We start from the raw sequence: 21,987 nt of genomic DNA, 5'->3' as shown, positions 1-21,987 counted from the left end.
TCGTTTACTGGTTTTGGGGACCTTGGACAAATCGTTTCTGTGCTCATCTGAAATTTAGCATGAAAATCATGGTACTTTCCTCATAGGGTTGTTGAAAGGAGCAAATGAATGATTTAATCGTTTAAATAATTTTTAAAGCCTGGTACATAGAAAGTGGTTTTATTATGACTATGAAGTCTGAAATAAGATAATGTAATGCTGTTATATAAGGTCTTATATTTTTTATATCTTTAGGATGCTAAAGAGCAGCTAAGCCCTTTGGAAACAACACTGGAAAAATTTCAGCAGGAGAAAGAAGAATTAATCAACAAAAAAAATACAAGCCACAAAATAGCACAAGATAAAGTAAGATTTCATTTATTATATATTTACTAAAAACATTTTTTAAAATTATTATATTCAAAGCACCATGTTGGACACTAATATTTCACATGAAATTAAAAGCATGATAAAATATTTGTGACATAATAAGATTTGTGACATAATCTTTTTTAAATAAGGATTAATTGTAAATTATTTTGCTTTTTTTGTATTACTTTGCTTCTTGATTTAAACTATTAATAGAAGTTTGAGAATTGAGAGCTTTTAATCTAATCCCATAGGTAATAAAGGGAGATCATAAAATTTGATTTGAGATAAAATGTGTCGATGGAAACTGAAACCCAGCATTTCTAACTTCCAAGCCCATGTTTCATTGTATCCTCCTGTTAAGTTTTTGTTACCTTAATATAAGATATTCCTTGGAAATCTTCCTAAATGCCTACTCCCTATATTTAATAAACATTTTTTACAGATAAATGAAATCAAAGAGAAGGTTAAAAATATTCACAGTTACATGAAAGACATTGAGAATTATATTCAAGATGGAAAAGATGACTATAAGAAGGTAATTAAAACTACTTAATTGAATATAATTTAAAATGATTTGTTTACATTTTTATTTCTTGTGCTTAAGAAATTTTCTTTTCTGTAGCAAAAAGAAACTGAACTTAATAAAGTAATAGCTCAACTAAGTGAATACGAGAAACACAAAGAAAAGATTAATAAGGAAATGGGAATCATGAGACAAGATATTGATACACAGAAGGTAGGTCCTTTTTTTGCTGATGATTTATGGTGGTATTTATACCAGTAACATTCTTACCTTTTTTATTTTTTACTCTTCAATACTTGCATTGAGTAGATATGAAAACAGTAGGGAAAAGCAATTCTTGTATATATATCTATATAAAAAGTATGTTTCTCTTTTATGTTATTGAGAGACAAAGCAAATTTTCCTGTGGCACTATAAAAAGAGACATATTTTCATTTGTAAAATGAAATTTTAAAAAAGCCCACTTGGTGTAACTTAAGCTATTATGATTCTTTTTTTGATCATAATATTTTTTTTCTGATTGTATTTTTTTTTATTGAAGTATAGTTGAATTACAATGTTGTGTCAGTCACTGCTGTACAGCAAAGTGACTCAGTTATGTATTATATATACACTATTTTTCATATTTTCCATTATGGTTTATCACATGATATTGATATAGTTCCCTGTGCTATACAGTAGGACTTTGTTGTTTATCCATTCTGTATATACCAGTTTGCATATACTAATCCCAGCTCCCAGACCCCAACCTCTCACATCCCTCCCCCTTGGCAACCACTAGTCTTCTTTCTGTGTCCATGATTCTCTTTCATGTGTGTGTATGCATGCTTAATCGTGTCTGACTCTTTGTGACCCCATGGAATGTAGCCCACCAGACTTCTCTGTCCATGGGATTTCTCAGGCAAGAATACTGGAGTGAGTTGCCGTTTCCTTCTCCAGGGGATTTTCCTGACCCAGGGATTGAACCCACATCTCTTGCATCTCCTGCTGTGGCAGGCGGATTCTTTACCTGCCACCATAGGTTCATTTGTATCATATTTTAGATTCTCTATATAACTGATATCGTATGGTATTTGTTTCTGTCTTTCTGACTTCATGTAGTATAATCTCTAGTGGCATCCATGTTGCTGCAAATAGAGTTATTTCATTCTTTTTAATGGCTGAGTAATACTCCATATGTATGTACCACATCTTTATTCATTTGTCAGTGGACATTTAGGTTACTTCCATGTCTTGGCTATTGTGAATAGTGCTGTTGTGAACGTGGGGCTGCATGTATCTTTTTGAATTACAATTTCATCTGGATGTATGCCCAGGAGTGGAATTGCCAGTTCATATGATAATTCTATTTTCAGTTTTCTGAGGAGCCTTCATACTATTTTTCCACAGTGGCTGCACCAATTTATATTCCCACCAACAGTGTAGGAGGGTTCCCTGAGAAAAGCAATTCTGATAACATTGTGATTTCTTCTTTCCTTTTTTGTTTTCAGTAAGAGACTTCCTTGGTAAAAGTTTAAACATAAAAACATAAAATTAAAAGTCTCCTTCCCCTTCTGACAATTGTCAGTCTCACTTCTATATATTATTCTTAAATGTGATGAGTAGACTATATATTGTTTCTCATTTGCTTCCTTCATTTGCTTTCTCTATTAAAGAAATTAATTTTCTACAGTATAATTAAAATCACATTGAGAAAATAATTTTCAACATGTCTTATATAAACATGATGGTTAATATCTTTAAAAACTATACCGTTTCTCTGTTCTTGCTGTTTTGAACAAAATTTGATATTTGAATGCTTTAAACACTTGGTTATAAATAATGGTTAAAATCTCTTTAAAGATTAGCCATATCTGCAGATTCTCTGGCCATAGTGCTAGGAATGTTAAATGTGAGTATCAGTTCAGTTCAGTCACTCAGTCGTGTCCGACTCTTTGTGACCCCATGAACCGCAGCACGCCAGACCTCCCTGTCCATCACCAACTCCCGGAGTTTACCCAAACTCATGTCCATTGAGTCGGTGATGCCATCCAACCATCTTATCCTTTGTCGTCCCCTTCTCCTGCCCTCAATCTTTCCCAGCATCAGGGTCTTTTCCAATGAGTCAGCTCTTCGCATGAGATGGCCAAAGTATTGGAGTTTCAGCTTCAACATCAGTCCTTCCCATATGAGTATCAGTCAAAGGTAAATCAAATCTCTGCCATCTAATAAATGGTATATAAATTCATGATGCATATATAATAGTTATCATTAGCTTATTATGTGTGTTTTCTATTTAAGATCACAATCTATAAATAAGTAAAGTCCATACAAATATACAGAAATAATTAAGATAATACCAGTCTGTGACCCTTTTCAAGTTGATGGTCTAAATTTAGTAGATCTGACTACATTAGTTTACTTTTATAACCTACCTTGTTCTAGAAGTTGTTTACTAATTATTTACATAAAGCAATGCTAAGTAATAAATTAATGAGAAAATGAAACTGTAGAAATAAGAATAAGAAGAAGGCAGTGAAGCAGGAGAGTACTAAGTATATAAAATGTAGGCCATGAAATCTGATATGCTTGCTGAAGATCTCAGTAGTCACATGAAAAGAGAAAGTCATAGTTAAGATTCACATTGTCTCAAAACTAAAAAACAAACCAGTTTCCTTGACTGAGACCAGAGAAAAATGTCTCTGTAGGCATTCATGGAAAGAAAGGAAGACACTGTAGAGATTAATAGAAACCAGGTCTTCAACAAACTTCATGAGGCCTTTTTTTTTTTACAGTGTGTTTCAGTACCTTTATTATCCCTTGAGGAAGGTTCTGTAGAAGGTGGTATGCTTGGAGCCTAAAATAAATGTTAGAGTGTTTGGAGAGCAAAAGTTAGCTATAGGCACCTATCAAAATCACATGGGTTTTTCCCACTCCTAAGTATATAACCAAGAACTTAAAATATATATATGCATGCTGCTGCCGCTGCTGTTAAGTCACTTCAGTCGTGTCCGACTCTGTGCGACCCCATAGACAGCAGCCCACCAGGCTCCCCCATGAATGGGATTTTCCAGGCGAGAGTACTGGAGTGGGTTGCCATTGCCTTCTCCCATATATTTGCATAAAATATGGAAAACAGCCCAAATTGTTATCACCTGATGAATGGATTAACACAATGTGGTATATTCATATATATTTGCCTGGAATCTCCAGAGAAACAGAACCAATAAGAGACTGATAAATACAGATAAAGATATAGACAACTCAAGTGATTGTGGAGGCTGAGAATTCCCAAGATTTGTGGTTGGCAAGCTGGAGACCCAAGAGAGCTGATGGTGTAGTTCTGGCCTGAGAACTAGGAGAGCTAAAATATTCTCTCGATCCAAGAAGAGCCAAGGTTTCACCTTAAATATGAAGACAGGAAAAAAAAAAACACCATCCCAGCTCATACAGTCAGGCAGGATGATTACCCCTTCATCAGCCTTTTTTGTGCTGTTCAGGTCTTTAGTTGACTGGATATGGTCCATCCACATTAGGAGGGGCAGTCTGCTTTATTCTATCTACCAATTTAAATTTTAATCTCACCCAGAAACGCTGTCATAGACAGAATAATGTTTGACCAGTGTCTAGGCACCCTGTGGTGTCAAGTTGACACATAAAATTAACCGTCGTGAAATGCTACTCAACCATTAAAAGTAAGGAAATAATAGATGCTATAATCTGGACAAACCTTGAAAGCATTATGCTTATATGAAAGAAGTCAGTCACAAAAGACCATATTGTATGATTCTATTAACATGAAATGTATAGAATAGGCAAATCATAGAGACAGAAAGCAGATTAGTGTTGCTTGGGATAAGGGGGAAGGAGAGAAAAGGGAATAGAGAGTGACTACTAATGGGTATGGGGTTTGGGGGGGGGGCAGTAAAATGTGCTAGAATTAGCACTTTATGAATACACCAGAACCACTGAATTACACACTTTAAAGTGGCAAATTTTATGGTATATGAATTACATCTCAATTAAAAAAAATAAATCACCTGGGTTATTGAAAATACACATCTGTCTCCATTCCAGATCAATAAATCAGAACCTCTGGGGCATGGGCAGAGGCATGTATATATTGTTAAAGGTCCTCAGGGGTTCCAATGTATCCCATTAACTGTATATCAGTTACTGAGAGCACTGTGTAGCTTTCAGGAAATTGCTCTATAAATGGAATTTTCCCCAACTAGACTTTTGGTGGATTTTGGAATGTAGTTTATTCAGCACATTGCTCTATCACAGGTACCTAGAATGCAGCTAATTTTCATGTTTCCTTTAGGTGGCAAACCGCATGCATTAACTACTCTGAACTGAGTGATTGGGATTACTATCAAACAGTTGAAGAACCTAACAGCATTTTTATGTACTTAAGCCCTATTAAATTTACGCCACAGAATTTAAAAATTTGGAAGTTTAATAATGTTCCTCATTTTTCAGATGAAGGAAACTGGAGGTGACCTGACTTGCCAAAGGTCATAAAAGCAATAGAGTAGAACTTGACCCTACATTGTCAGATTGCTAGTATAATGGAAAAACAGTTTTATGACTGCATCTAGTTTTCTCTGGTACTTTATCTCTTCTTCCTCTGATACTTTATATTTTGAAGACTGTAACTGGAATTTTTACTGCTTAAAGTACGAGGACAGGTTTGACCCAAAAAGTACTTCTAGCTTATTGAGCTAAGCACTGTCTTTAGTACTTTTTATATACAATAACTATTTTAATCTTCAAAGTAGTTCTCTTGACAGGTGGTATTATTATCCCTATGTTACAAGTAAACTGAGGCTCAGAGAATTTAAACTGGCTTGCCCAAAGTCATCCTGTTTGAAAGTTGCAATGCTGAGATTTGAGCCTCGGTATATCTGACTTCAAAGCCTATATATACTCTTTAACTACTGTGCTGTATACTGTCTTCCTGAATGAAAAAGCAATTAGAAGCTGACCTGAAAGAAAGAAATCTCTAGCTTTCTGGTGACCATGCAGGCTAACAGACCAGGAACATTATTTTATGCAAAAAATCAATCTCACCTAAGAATGTGATAGCCCTTCAAAGAGTCCTTTCAGGTATTCATGAAAGCAAATTCCATTGTTCTATTAGATAAAAGCAAGCAATGCCACATTCTTTTGTTCCTAATAAGGAAGAAGTATAAGCATAGTCCCCCATGGAAGAATCTTGGGGAGTCATAGCAGCTGTGGTGGTACATTAGGTTGCCTTGGCAACAAAAGGTAGTTTACAACTATATCATTTTCGTCATCTCTAGCTTATAATGATGCCTTTAATAGATATATATATTTACATTATTAGTTCTAGGAAGACTGAAAGGAGCCTTAATGAAGTTAAAAAAAAAAAAACAGCAAAACTCAGAATAGTGATTTATAGATGGGCAGGGTTGGATGTGAACATTAAGCATGTGAGAGAAATGGCTTCCCTTCTGATCTCCCACTTCCCAAAACCATGGTGACTTTGGTGTCATTACTTTGGCAACAAAATGTTATCAAAGATCTGCCTCCTCCTCTCACCCCCACTTCCTTCCCCACTGAGTTTATCTCAGGTTGCTGTAGAAGGGTCTTCTTTGAAAAGGCCTGACTCCAAACTTAAGGTAAATTTTTTATATTCAGGCTTTTTTGGGTCAAACCACCATTTTTTTGCTGGAAGACTTTTTCTCCCTAAGTTGCCAAGAGTCAACTTATAAATTGTGTTCTGTTTATCTCTTGACAACATAGTCCATTATAATCACCAGGGAAGCTACTGAAATAATTGTGTGGTGCTGCTACCACCAAATGATTTAATGGTTGCTTTTTAAGGACAAAACTACTCGACAAGAACAGCTAAATTTAAAGTTTTTCAGTTCAATTCAGTGGCCAGGAAAAAATGTCATTAAGTATATAGACATACTATTTTTGTGAAACTTCTTACTGCCTTGTCAGCTTGAAGGTAAAGATCTTATCTGACATACAGTATATAATGGTCTTGGCACATGTTAGTAGACAAATACAACTAGGGAAAAAAAGTGGGGGAGACTTTGATAATAGTCTTGCTCTCTTGTATCTCTTAGATCAGTGGGCTCCATTTTGAGGTTCTTAGGAAAGATGATCCTATGGGGCCTAGGTATGAAATACTGAAAATCTAGTTGTAGCATTTTCTCTCATCATTTAAATGTCTGTTTTGTGTGTATATGGGCCTTCCAGGTTTGTCTAGGCCTGGAGGTCCCTTTACACTGGCTTCTCCCTCTGCTGAGTTACACATGAGTCTAAGGCAGAATTGGTACTGCCTGTTGCCAGTTACCTGCTATGAATCATATGTTGGTAACTTGATTATTTTTGTTAACGAATTTAATATTTACATTTAGATACAAGAAAGGTGGCTACAGGATAACCTTACTTTAAGAAAAAGAAATGAAGAACTGAAAGAAGTTGAAGAAGAAAGAAAACAACATTTGAAGGAAATGGGTCAAATGCAGGTTTTACAAATGAAAAAGTGCGTTTTTAAAAATAGTCTTTAAAGGTCCTTATTATTGAAATGTGAAATATATTCAATGCATTTTTTTAAAAAAATTTAACCCTGTGGCCAAAGTGTCCTTTCAAACTTGAAAGAAGGTGAGCACTTGCATACAAATACATTTAATGGCTTTATAAACTGAATTACTGAAGTAGTATGCAGTGATAGCCAGTATTAAAAATACCGAATTCACAGACTTCAGCAAGCCTGCTTCACAAATTAATGATAGAAAGAATATCTGGCCTCTGAACCCTGCCTGGGTCAGTGCTTATGCATTCTGTAATTGCTAGTGGAGTTACAGCCAGTTCTTTGTCCTTGGTGACCCATTGTACGTGGTCCCAGGTATAATTATGTGCCAGCCAGAGCATTTGATTAATTAGATTCTTCTTTCATCTGGTTTTATTGATACTTAACTATAGTTGCTATCTTCCTGCTACAGCAGAAAAGATTTTATTCTTGCTTTCTTTGCCTTAGGAATTCTGTAAGAACCTGATGGATGCTGAGGCACTAGTCTGGTGTAAAAGGTTGTACTAGCCAAACAGAGTTTTTGGTCCCACCTCAGCTGGCTAGATAAACTCATTCATTCAGCCATTCCTTATGGAATTTTCATTTTTCTTCTTGACTTCACAAAGAAATCTGGATCAAAGAATGCTTACCTTTTTCTGAAAGATATAATAAATTTAAATTTAATTTAGTTAATTTTTTTAAACCCAACAAATAGTTACTCCTGTGTTATTGTAAGTTCTCTTGGTTTGGCCATTTTCAATCTCATATATCAAGGAAATAAGACTTAACTAGAAGAACTCTTTATCTTTCAGCCTGTTTGTTTTTTATGCATTAGGACACTGAGATCCAGAAAAAAAAGATAATAGGAAATTAGAATGAAAGCCAGGAACATAATAACCCAGATATCCTAGCTTCCAAACTGCATTCTTTAACATTGTAATGTTGGTGCTCTTGGTGCCAAGTTGGGGGGGGGGGAGCTTATAGAAAAAGCCTTTAAATGACACCGTATATTCCTTGCTACTAAAGACCAAAATCAGATATTTTTTAATTCCTTCTGTAATTGGCACATAACAGTGCTTTTCACATTCATTCAGACTACTAAACACAATTGCTCTTTTTCAAACCTTTCTTCAACCAGGACAAAACAGCAATGTCAACAAAACAGAAATCAGGCCAGTTCTTTAAGTATATTCATAAACATGAGAGGCGTGCTTGGCAAATAAGAGGACACTTAATAAGTAATTGTTGAATGAAGATTTTTAAAGTATATGTTAAAATCTGCATTATCTACCAAGTTATGAGAAAAGTTTAAGTATTTTACTTTTTTGATCAGTGTGATGCTTTTTATACTTATGTAAGAGAAATTTTGTTTTCATAGAGGAAAATAAACTATTAGTAGTATTACTGCATAAATTAATAGTTTGAGATAAAATTTTATTTTGTCTGACATACTGTGAGAAACTGATGAAACCTGTTAGTAACCTCTCAGAGTTAGTAATTGTGCACTTAGTTCACAATGAGAAGTTCGTAAATTGTAATATTAATCACCAAAAGTACTTTACTTAGGTTAATGTGTAAACATCAGGAACTTTTTCGGTATTCACGTGTTAATGAGAGTACTTTATTCAGCACACAAAAATCAGCTGTTTAGAAACCTGGATGCTTCAGAGATTTGGAAAGAAGAAAGTTTTCTTTAGTATTGAAGCCTTAAAGAAAAAGCAAGGAAAGACTGTATTCTGATTGCAAAGAGAATGATTTATTTATCTAACTGAAGAAATCTGGCTTTTCTTCTGTAGGCTGCTAAAATCTAAAAATGGTCCTCATTTGTTATTTTCCCTCCTAGTGAACATCAGAAGTTGGAAGAAAAAATAGACAATATAAAAAGAAATCACAGTTTGGCAATAGGGCGACAAAAAGGTTATGAGGAAGAAATTATTCATTTTAAGAAAGAACTTCGAGAACCTCAATTTCGGGATGCTGAGGAAAAGTACAGGGAAATGATGATTGTTATGAGAACAACAGAGCTTGTGAACAAGGATCTGGACATTTATTATAAGACCCTTGACCAGTAAGTACTGGGGATTTGGTTCCTACTGCAGTCAGTATCAACTAGCATAATTTAGTCTTACTCCCTACTCCCTTTTAACTTTTTTAATGTATTTCATACATAGCAGAGAATAGAAAAATATATGTATGTATGTATGTTAAGTAAAGCATGCTTATTTAAATTACGAAGTTAAGTTATAAGGCATATTAATATTAACGAGCATCATGATCCCACCCCCATACCCAGTCTGAGAACTCGACCATTATCACTAACTGCCATCCACTGAGATACTCCTCCTTATCGCAACCACTTGTCATCCCCACTCCCTGTAACTGCTGACACAGATTTTTGTGATCTCTGCTTTTTAAAAAATAATTTTGTAAAGCATATCACTTTTTTAGCTTTTAAAAAAAATGATTTTCTTTGTACTCTTCTAGAATTTGGGGGTTTTTTTTGCTTGTTTTATTTTGCTTTTATTCAGTTGCTTATAGCTGTGGTTTATGCATTTTCAGTGATGTACAGAATTCTATTGTGGAAATATACCATATTGTATCCATTTTCTGGTAGATGGACGTTTAGGTTGTTTCCAGGTCTTTACTAATCTAACCCTTATTGCTAGGAACATTTGTGTCATGTGTTGTGGAGCAAATATGTAAGAGATCCTCTGGAGTACACGTGGGAGTAAAATTGCTGGGTTGCAGGGTATGCTCAATTTCACAAAATAATGTTAAATTATTTTCCAAAGTAGTTTTAATGATTTATACCACTAACAGGATATAATAGTTACCTTTGATGTATGTTGTGACATTGATTTTGCCGATTTTAGTTTTTGCAGTTTAATGGGTTTTAAATGATAAATCATTGCGGTCTTCATTTGTAGTCCCTCGATTTAAAAAAAAAATTATTTCGGTTTTGCTGGGTCTTCATCACTGTGGGGCATTTTTTTTCTGGTTGTGGAGGGTTGAGGGCTACTCTTTAGTTGCATTGTGCAGGCTTCTTTCATTGCGGTGGCTTCTCTTGTTGTAGAGCACAGGCTTTAGGGTGTGTGGGCTTCAGGAGTTGCCATCCTCATGCTCCAGAGCACAGGCTCAGTAATTGTGGCACACAGGCTCTGTAGTTGCGGCAGATGGGTTTTAGTTGCTGTACTGCTCTGGGATCTTCCTGGACCAGGGGTTGAACCTCCGTCTCCTGCATTGGCAGGCAGATTCTTTACCACTGAACCACGAGGAAAGCCTTGCAGTCCCTTGATTTCTAATGATGCTGAACATCTCTGTGTTTGATCTTGTTTCTTCTTTGAAATATTTGTATTTTGTACCCATTTTTAATGTATTATTGGTAGCCTTACAGATATGCATGTTCTCTTTTATCTTTTCTGAATTTTAATTTTTTGTTATAAGTGTTATAATTATCAAGTTTTTTATATTTATCCTTTTACTTATAGTGTCTTTTAATAAACAGATTTGATTCTTAGGTAGTTATATTTACTCATCTTTTTAGGTTAGCTCTTTTATGTCTTATTTAAAAAATCCTTGCCTATTCCTATATTTTCTTCTAAAAGTTCTAAAGTTTTGCTTTCACACTCAAACATATTTAAGTATCTAATTCTAAATTGAATTTTGTGTACAGTATAAGGTAGGAATCCAATTTCATTTTTTTCCTATGGATACCAGTTGTCCTGGCTCTATTTATTGGGTAGTCTACCCTTTTCTAATGATCTGCACTCACTTTTGTCATCTTAGTATACCATGTGTGCATGGGTCATTTCTGGGTTTCATAATTCATTGGTCACTTTGTGCCATTACCAAGACTGTCTTAATTACTATAACTTTACAGTATATTTTAGCATGGGAAAATTTCATTTTTTATTCAGTCTGCCCATCTTTGTCTTTTTTTTTTGGAGTATAGTTGCTTTACAGTGTTGTGTTTGCTGTACAACAAAGTGAATCAACTCATCTTTGTCTTTTAACTAGTGAATTTAGTCCATTCATTTCATTGTGATTGATTCCTTAGTTGTATTTATTTCTGTTTTTTTTTTCCTACTTCCCTGATTTCTATGGGATTGATTTATTTTTCTTTATTCATCTTTTTCCCCTTCTTTGGGTTGTAAATAATATGCTTTAGTTGTTTGGATGTTTTCTTTTACTTTTTTTTAACATTCATATTCAACCTAAAAATTAAATGTTTTGATTCCCAAAGGGGTCTTAGAGCAACATTACCAGCATCACCTTGGAACTTACTAGAAATGAAAATTCTCAGTCTCCACTCCAGATCTGTTACCTTAGAAATGTTAGGGAAAAGGCTTAGCAGGCTGTGCTTTAACAAGCCTTCCAGGTGATTACAATGCACATCAAAGTTTAAGAACCATGGCTCTGATATGACTTGCTTTATGTTCTTCCAAAATGTTCATTTCTCCTATCTGCTGTGTTTCTATTGCCTGGTATTTTCATTTAACCTTATTTTTATGTCATATTAGAAAATAATTAATGTGGTTCATAGTCAGTGTTTATTGATAAACCCACATGTTTACCAATTTCTTACAAATCTCATTCCTTCCTTCTTTAGGTTCAGTTTCTTTCTTTTTATGAAGTATATCCTTTAATAGTTTTTTTCAGTGAAGAATTGTGAGTAGTAAATTCTTTTTCAGTCTGAAAATCTTTGCTCTCAATCTTGATACTTTAGCTGAGCATAGAGTTCTAGATTGAAAGGATTTTTTTTTCTTTCAGTACTTTGAAAATATTTCATTTCTTCTTGATCTCCATGATTGCTGTTGAGAAATCATTCTAATTATTCCTTTGGAGGTAATCTGCCTTTTTCCTCTGGTTCTTTTAAGAGTTTTCCCTTATCTCTTGTACTTTGCATTTTTTTGGAGTGTGTCTAGATGTAGGTTTAGTTTTAGTTCTATTTAAGAATTATGCCTATTGATCTGAGGATTGATACCTTTCATTAATTTTGGAAAATTCTCATGTATTATCTCTTCAGATATTATCCTTTCCCCATTTCTTACTATTCTTCCCTCCTTCATTTGTCATTAGACATAAATAAACCTTATTTCCTCCACATTGCTTAATGCCTCTTGCATATACTGGTAATACCCTGGGTAACACCCTAATAAAGACCTTCCAGTGCACAAATTCTTTAGCTGCTGCTTATACTGCCTGTTGAGGTGTCCATTTTTAATCTGTTTTTCATTTCAATATTTCAAGATATTTTTCAATTCTGTAAGTTTTATTTTACTCATTTTCAGAAATTTTTATTTTTCATAATGTATTTTTTCCTTAGTGTTTTGATTCCTTCTTGTATGTCTTCATTCATTTTAAATATAGATTATATTCTTTTTCACAGTCATTTTTTTATTTCAAATTTTTAGGAGTCTATTTCTATTATATTGTGTGCTGACTCTAGCTCTAGGGAATTATTTCTTGGGTTTCATGTAGTATTTAATTGTAAACTCAGCTTTAGTGGTGGTTTTTTTTTTTCCTCTATGAAGCGCTCCTGTGACTTTTTTATGTGGATGTCCTTCCACATAGTTGTTTTGTTATCTGTTAGACACTCTAGGGCTAACACTGGTCTGAGTCTAGTTTTTATGTTAATTTTTTCAATTTGGGAGTTCCTGAACTACACTGGTGGTATAATAAAGGACCTTAAACTCTTGGAAGGGATTTGCCCAGGACTTTGAACTCTCAGCTTATTAATTTTCCACTTTTTCACTGAAGTTACTGTTCAAGAGTCTCAGCCTTTATGTTGGGAATCACGTCTCTTTGCCTCACTTGGGCCCTATACCTCATTTTCTGTCCTAGGTGAGAATACCTAAACCCTGGGTTATGAAAATAATAACTAAATTCAGCTGCAGTTATCATATCACACACTGACCATTCTGGTTTTTAGTTCTTTGTTTCCACCACATAGAGAGTTGCCTTTTCTATAAACTCAGCTATACTGTAAAATAATTTTTGTTCTAAATCTGTCTAGCATTTCTAAGTATTTTATCAAGAGAATGATCGGTTACCTTAGATTTTGTTTGTTACTGTTTTCTAAAAAGGAATATATCCTCCTCGATAGAATCTCTTATGTTTTAAGGCTTCCTCTGGAAAGAGCCGAGTGGACAGACTAGCCTCAGCATTGGGAACCAGACCACAAGGCTCAGGAGGACAGGAAGACCCCACTTTTCAGTATGAGGATTCTTTTAGTTCATGACGTTAGCAAGGGTGGCCCCAGAATCACTTTGCTATAACTCTGGCATGTACAGGTTTTGGAGAGTACATAGTCTTTTAAGATAAGCGAAAACTGGAACTGAGCCAATTATGTTAGTCATTTTTAAAAATAAATACTAGTAAGGTTTTTGTTGGATTAAGTTCGGCTTCTATAATGAAGGAACACATCTTTTGTCCTCATTCTCAGTGAGCAAATAAGCCAACATTACAATGCTCCCTGGGTTCAGAAAGGCTCATGGATATGTATGTCTGTACCAAGTAGGAACTTTTGTTTTTAACATCTTCAAATATTGAAATCTCCCCTAGATTTTTAGATCCAGCAGTTTAAGTTGTTGAGATTTCATGTTCTGAAATAAGAGCAAATGCAGGACATTATTAAAGAGTCCTTGCCTGGTAGACTATTACATATACAACATTTGTCTTTTTTAAAAACACTTCCGTAATTCTTTTTAGTATATCCAGCTATAGGCATATATACCTTTAGAAGGCTTATTACTTTTTGAGTTCTTTAACAGCTGATGCCTGTGTATGTGGTAAACGTTCTGAACATTTATTGAGTGCTAAGGAATAGAAAACCCAATCCTTACTGGCAAGTTTACTTGAAGAGACAAAAATCAAAACAGATTTTTATCAGTAAAAATGTGTACAGAATAGGATAACTTAACTTGGTTTTGATGAAAAAATTAAGCTGAGTCTTAAACAGCATGAACTGTTTGTATAAAAGTTGATACACTGTACCTTTTCGAGGCCTGAAAAAAATCCATAATTTGTTGTTAAAAGTATTATCTCTAGTCTCTAGAGACTATCTGAATCTGACTTGACATTTAACAAGTTATTTAAATACCCTGAGCTTCAGTTTTCTTATCTATAAAACGGAAATTTTTTTTTAAGTCCATTATAGCAGTCATTGTAGAGTCAGAATTAAAAGGGAAGCTCACAGGCCGTTTAGTCCAGCTCTCTTTGTCATGTTACAGTCTTGCATGTATATTGTTAAATTCTCTATTTCTTAAGGGCACTAAGGAACTTGACCAAGAAAGTGTAGGTTTCTGTTGTTTCTATCTAAACGTGCTTTAAGACTAAATTGCTCAGGCAGGAGCTGTGCAGAGGAGATACTAATAATAATTAAATACTTAACATGTGTTGTTCAGTTGCTCAGTCGTGTCTGACTCTGTGACTGCAGCATGCCAGGCTTCCCTGTCCATCGCCAACTCCTGGAGCCTGCTCAAACTCATATCTGTGGAGTTGGTGATGCCATCCAACCATCTCACCCTCTGTCGTCCCCTTCTCCTGTCTTCAATCTTTCCCAGCATCAGGGTCTTTTCCAGTTAGTTCTTCCCATCAGGTGGCCAAAGTATTGGAGTTTCAGCTTCAACATCAGTCATTCCAGTGAATATTCAGGACTGATCTCCTTTAGGATGGACTGGTTGGATCTCCTTGCAGTCCAAGGAACTCTCAAGAGTCTTCAACACCACCACAGTTCAAAAGCATCAATTCTTCAGTGCTGAGCTTTCTTTATAGTCCAACTCTCACATCGATACCTGACTACTGGAAAAATCATACCTTTGACTCTACAGACCTTTATTGGCCAAGTAATGTCTCTGCTTTTTAATATGCTGTCTAGGTTGGTCATAGCTTTTCTTCCAAGGAGCAAGCGTCTTTTAATTTCATGGCTGCAGTCACCATCTGCAGTGATTTTGGAGCCCAAGAAAATAGTCTGTCACTGTTTCCATTGTTTCTCCATCTATTTGCCATGAAGTGATGGGACCAGATGCCATGGTCTTTGTTTTTTGAATGTTGAGTTTTAAACCAGCTTTTTCACTCTCTTCTTTCACTTTCATCAAGAGGCTCTTTAGTTCCTCTTCGCTTTCTGCCATATGGGTGCTGTCATCTGTGTTAGCCATAATTTAATTGAATTTGATCTTGACAAACTGGAAAATTCTTAAAGAGATGGGAATACCAGAACACTTTACCTCCTGAGAAATCTGTATGCAAGTCAAGAAGCAACAGTTAGAACCGGCCATGGAACAATGGACTGGTTCCAAATTGGGCAAGGAGTATGTCAAGGCTGTATATTGTCACCCTGTTTATTTAACTTCTGTGTCGAATATATCATGCAAAATGCCAGGCTGGATGAAGCACAAGCTGGAATCAAGATTGCCGGGAGAAATGTCAATAACCTTAGATATGCAGATGATAACACCCTTAATGGCAGAACGCCATCACTTCATGGCAAGTAGATGGGGAAACAATGGAAACCTTGACAGCCTTTATTTTCTTGGGTTCCAAAATCACCACAGATGGTGACTGCAGCCATAAACTTATAAGACGCTTGCTCCTTGGAAGAAAAGCTGTGACCAACCTAGCCAGCATATTATAAAGCAGAGACAATACTTTGCCGACAAAGGTCTGTATAGTCAAGCTATAGTTTTTCCAGTAGTCATGTATGGATGGGAAAGTTGGACCATAAAGAAAGCTGAGCACCAAAGAATTGATGCTTTTTAACAGTGGTGTTAGAGGAGACTCTTGAGAGTCCCTTGAACTGCAAGGAGATCAAACCAGTCAATCCTAAAGGAAATCGGTTCTGACTATTCATTGGAAGGACTGATGCTGAAGCTGAATGAAGCGCCAGTACTTTGGCCACCTGATGCAAAGAACTGACTCATTGGAAAAGACCCTGATGCTGGGAAAGATTGAAGGCAAGAGGAGAAGGGGATGACAGAGGATGAGATGGTTGGATGGCATCACCAACTCATTGGACTTGAAGTGTTTGAGCAAGCTTTGGGAGTTGGTGATGGACAGGGAAGCCTGGCATGCTGCAGTCCATGAGGTTGCAGTCAGTCACAACTGAGCGACTGAACTACTAGTATAGACCTGTAAAGAGCAAATATTCATCAGAGAGATCAAGTAGACGGTCCAAAATTACCCAGCTAAATGGTAGAGATGAAATTAGATCTCAGAACTAAGGCCTTTCTATTCCCACTATGCTGTGTGCTGCTACCACTGCCCTCCCCCTTTTTTAACCTTTAAAAAACTAATATTTATATTAAAATTTTCCTTTTACTTAACTCATACATCCTGGTTAAGAACCACAAGTCAATTTATATATTTTATACCTCCTCAGCAAACTGTGTATATATGTATGTGCAAAATATATCTTGTCATGGGCATTAGGATTTTGTTCAATTAAGATTTGAGTGCTTGTACGTTTGGTACTGTTTAGATATTGTATACTAAGTATGTAGAGATGAAGAAACAAAGTTCAGAGATAAATCCGTAAATGGTGAAAATTAACCATAATGATGGGAATAACTGAGGGGCTACTTCTTAGGCCTTTTCTTAGGGCAGGCTCTTTTTTGAGAATGTGACATTTAAGCTGGAATGTGATTCATGCAAGATATGCAAAAAGCGGAGATGCAGGCATTCCAGATGGAGAGATAACTGATGCAGAGGCCCTAAGACCAATACAAACATGAGGTGTTCAAGGAACAGGAAGAAGGCAAGCGTGGCTGGGTACAGTGAGCAGGGGAATCAGATCAGAGGGGAATGGTTCCCAGAGCATGCCATGCCTTGCAGCCTTGGTTAATAGTTCGATTTTATTCTAAGTGTGATGAGAAGTCACTGGACTGTTTGAAGCAGGGAGGTAGTATAACCTGATTCATAGTTGGAAGAATTCACACTTGTTGCTGTGTGGAGAATGGATTGTGGAGGCACCCAGGAGAGAGTGGTGGACTGAACTAGGATGGTAGCAGTGGAAATGGAGAGAAGTAGATGGGCTCAATTTTTGTTTTGGAAATAGAATTGACAGGCCTTGCTTCTGAACTGAATGTAGGGGAGGATAGGGAGGGAAAAAAGGAAGACTGATGCTACATATTTTTTCATGAGCAATAGGATGTTGGGGAAGCAAATTGCCACTCCCTGAAATGGGCAGGATTGGGGAGGAGAAAGTGTTTTGGACACCTGAAGTTTGAGGTGGACTTTGAGTAGAGATGTCAGGCAGGCAGTTGGATCTATAATTTAGAGTCTAGAGTTCAAGGGAAAGCTATACATTTAGGAATTATCAGCATGTATGTAGTATTTAAAGCCATGGAATGAGATTACATATGGAATAACTGCGGATAGAGATGGGAAGGGTCCTAAAACTCATGTTTAGCAATGGAGTGAAGAAGTAGCTGATGAAGAAGGAAAAAAAAAAATTAAAAGCATGGTAGCTTGAAAACCAAGGAAAAAAATTATTTCAGGAATCTAATGTTATTGAGAGGTCAAATGCGATAAGGACTAAGAAGTGACCCTTGATTTGATAAAATGGAGAATGTTCATGACTTTGGGAACAAGCTCAGTGGCATGGTTGGAATTGAAGCCTTAGAGTTGAATGAGGAGACAGTAGGTGGTAAGAAATGAAGACAGTGAGTACAGTAAACTATTTGAAAAAAAAAAATTCTGTTGTGAAGAGTAGCAGAAAAATGAGGGCTAACTAGAAGGGACTTAAGAGCCAAGTGTACATAATTCTGCTACAAAGGAGCTCTTCCTCTTAGTATACTGACTTGCAGACCTGGGGTTTCATAGGTGTTAACTGAATGGAAAACTGTACCTGGGAGCTCTCCAGCTAACCCTGCAAGACCCTGAGAGCACTGACAGCAGGAACAAAAATTCCCTCAGTGAGGCACCTGTTCATTGAAAAAAAATCCCTGTTCTGTTCTCTCTGGGCAGACTCTGGGGAGATAGAAATATACTCTGTTCTTCCTGTAAAGTTGTAACCGCTCAGCAGGAGAGACCATGGTAGGTGGTCCACAGTCTATATTGACCTGGGCCATGAATAATGAAGGGCGTTTCAGTAGAGGAAAGAGCCTCAATCATAGAGGCATCACACTGAGCAGAGTGAGGGCATATGTGGGAGCTTGTGGGGTTGGGGAGGTACAGGGGTGCTTCCCAGCAATTTAGGCTTGCCTAGCAAACAAAGTCAGGCTGTTTACTGAGTTCTGTTGTCTGGTAATAAGATGGATTCTTCTAAATGAGAAGAAAAGAAGTGGTACAGATTTCCCCAAAATTGAGTGTTTGTGGGCTTATGCTTGCAACTCGTCTTAAGGTTTATACTAGGAGCCTTAAATTTGCCTTCTCACCTAGAAGAAGAAAGTAAGCTCCAAAATTTCCCTCATTGTTTCACCTCTTAGAAGCATGCAGTCATCGTAATTGTTGCATTCATCTATCTATTTAAGATAACACAGGAAATTAACAGTGCATTTTCAAGAAAAGCTGATTACCATCTGTTATTAGTAATCATCTAAAACCATCACTGATTGTCAGCATTACCAATGGTCAGAGACACACTCAACAAGGGGAAAACATCCATTATTTAGAATTTACTATCCCTTATCCCACTCCCTTAAAAGAAGCCATCAATTAAAATTAAGTGATTTTGGAATATATCATTCAAAGTACACTGTTCTGCCCTATCGCCAAAATGTTACACTGTCATTTTCCCCCAAATGTGGGATGTTGAATATTAAGTCATACTTCTTCTGAGACTCAGTGGAAACATGTAAGTTTTAATCCAAGGCAGCCAAGTCTCTTTGAGTCTCTTCAGAACCCGGCTTCTTACACTCAATGCGGGCTTGATGCAGGACTCACCTCATGGCTGTCATTCTCATTCTTATCTTAGATACAGCACAGTTCACATCAGCCCCCATAGCATCAAACAAGTAGATTATAAAACCCAATGATAGCTAGTGGCATTCCACAATGACTTGCAGGTTTTTTTAACCAAATATTTATCAACCATTATAGCAATAGTGGTTGACCCATTACCTGAATTTTAAAAGCTGATATTTGGGAGTCTGGTCAAAGGAAATTACAGCAGTTCAATAATTTCAAGGGTTTTAGGAAATTAGTTTAATAGTCTTAAAGAGTTTATCTAGAAAAAGACATTTTTCTTTTAAATGTGCAGCTTAAGATTGGCAAGTTAGGGATTTTAAATTCTGCTAAGTAATAAAAATCACTACTAGTTTGGAACACAATACTCAGTAGAATGTGATACTCATCATATCATCTCCCTTATACTAGAGGGCTTCCACTGACCTATATGTAGGAAGACAGGAAGTTCTCGTGGTAACTACGGTAGGGAAGAGTATTCAATATAATAATGAACAACAAAATTGATCTTAGCCAGTTTTCTGGCATCCTGTATATCTCAGAAAGTGAAGCGAAGCAAAGTGAAAGTTGCTCAATCGTGTCCAACTCTTTGCAACTCTATGAAGTGTAGCCCAGCAGGCTCTTCTGTCTATGGAATTCTCCAGGCAAAAATACCTGAGTGGGGAACTAATGAGTGAAGAAGCATATGAGAAATACATAAAATCTATTGAGTGAAAATGGAACCCCTAAATAAACTAGTTTGAAAAAACTTAATCTAGCATGGTTGTCTTAAAAGTAGGGGTGGATATGTATTTAAAAAGCAACTTTTAGGGAAAGAAACTACTTGTAACAATGTTTCCTGAAGAAAATACCCCTTAACTTCCTAATGGCCTCAGATAAACACTGTGCATCTTTTGACAGCACCCTGTGATTTTTAGGCTAGGCTCCAGTTACAATATTCAGAATTCCTGAAATTATCTGTAGTAAAACTAGTTATAAAAGTTATGTAATTCAAGGATAACATGGTTATCTTAAGCCTTATATAATTTTGTAACTTGCTTACAGCCATCCCTGGATTTGGGTCAAAATGATCTTCCCACTAGGAATAACTGGCAGGAGAGAAAAGTCTGTTTGTTGTATAGCATCCAGTAAAGAATCTTACTATCTTAATTTTGCAATATACTGTGTTTGCTGGTGCTATTTTTATACAGTGAAGCAACAGCCTTTCAGGAGAATAAGAAACAGTTTAATAAAAAAAATTTCAACTTCTTAATTAAAAAAAAAAATACTGGAGTGGGTTGCCATTTCCTCCTCTGTTTGGTACAATTTTATGTGCGAGGATGAGAATAGTATTGTTGGAAAAAGTCTTTGTAAGTATAATCTTTCCTACTGCTTTTATTAGGAAGGCTCATATTTGGCCCCTTTAATATTTACTGAAATAGCTTGAGTTATGGTGATATCCAGTTCAAAATTTGCCATTGTACACGCATTTCTGATTTTGAATAGCAAAATGGTAACTAACTTTCCTCAGTAGTTGGAGCCCTGGAGATGGCTTAAATATGAAAGGTGTAACATTTGAAAAGGTGTTTGTCTGGCAGGTGAGGTTTTAGTCTACTTATTTTCTGACCACTCCATTTCAGGCATTCAGTTCTCTGCTAATGACCAAGTCCTGTGATGATTTTAAAAGTGGCCAGAGAGCAGCAGCAAAAACTCTGAACTACTGTCCTGGGGATGCCTAACATGCTTCATTTGTGACATCAAGCTAGAACCCATGTGTACTTAGAAAGTAGATAACTCAAAGGCTTGCAGAAGCTTTTTATTAAAGGCCTAAGAGTGGAGACAGTTTGACAGCTTAGAACAAAAAGGAAAATCATCTAGAAATTGCTGGGGCAGAAGCCGTAGTGCAAAGGGGTGCTGACAGACAGGACAGTCAGCTTGGCATTCAAAGAGTTGTCTGTGTGAAGAAGGAAGAGAGACATGTATGAAAACAGCTCTATACACTACATTAGTTCATACCCCTTTCTCTCTCTCTCTCAATAGACTATTTTTTGAGCAGTTTTAGGTTCACAGTAAAATTGAGCAGGAAGTAGAGATTTCCCATATACCTCTGTCTCCACCCTTCCCTGACCATAGCCTATCCCATAGTCATCCCTTACCAGAGTGGTACATTTGAACATCATACTCACCAAAATCTGTAGTTCACATTTGGGTTCACTCATGGTGTTCTACATTCTGTGCGATTAAACAAATGTTTAATGACATGTAACTACCCATGTAGCCTGGCATGCTGCAGTCCATGGGATCGCAAAGAGCTGGACACGACTGAAGAACAACTACCCATATAGTATCATATGGAATAATTTCACCTGTATGTGTCGTTTTGTCTTTTGGCCTCATTGTGCCCCCTTTCAAACAGTAAATATGCTAGGCCTTTGTCATCTCTGAGGATCACATTTTACGACTTTCATGGATCACTAGAATTTAAATACCACTAAACTCATCCTATGTCCTTATAAAATGTAATAGATTGTTACTGAGATTTTCAAGAAAATCTTTCAGATTACCAAGAATATTTCAATATAAGATTGATTTATAAGTCACTGTTTTCTTAGATCTTAGAACTTTTCATTTTATTTTGGGAAATCTTTTTTCACAAAACATACACTTAACATGCGTCAGTATTATATGCGTTTAACTGAGT

At 36.2% G+C, this 21,987-nt stretch overlaps 1 protein-coding gene across 15 annotated transcripts in view; it reads left to right on the top strand.

Moving 5' to 3' along the window:
* RAD50 (RAD50 double strand break repair protein) overlaps nucleotides 1-21,987 on the top strand; it is a 259,106-nt gene that overhangs the window by 224,477 nt on the left and 12,642 nt on the right. For all 15 annotated transcript variants that reach the window (XR_014056630.1, XR_014056633.1, XR_014056631.1 and 12 more), the window contains 5 exons: nucleotides 235-345; nucleotides 794-886; nucleotides 974-1,087; nucleotides 7,249-7,376; nucleotides 9,247-9,471. Coding sequence is in view for 9 of the 15 variants with exons in the window: in XM_081500071.1 (XP_081356197.1) it covers nucleotides 235-345; nucleotides 794-886; nucleotides 974-1,087; nucleotides 7,249-7,376; nucleotides 9,247-9,471 (671 nt within the window). In the remaining 6 variants the exon portion in view is untranslated. The remainder of the gene's footprint in view (nucleotides 1-234; nucleotides 346-793; nucleotides 887-973; nucleotides 1,088-7,248; nucleotides 7,377-9,246; nucleotides 9,472-21,987) is intronic.

This window comes from Giraffa tippelskirchi, chromosome 6 (assembly GCF_054371585.1).
Source record: "Giraffa tippelskirchi isolate mGirTip1 chromosome 6, T2T-mGirTip1v1.2.pri, whole genome shotgun sequence".
Taxonomy (NCBI): Eukaryota; Metazoa; Chordata; class Mammalia; order Artiodactyla; family Giraffidae; genus Giraffa; species Giraffa tippelskirchi.
This window is presented reverse-complemented; position numbering and strand designations above follow the sequence as displayed.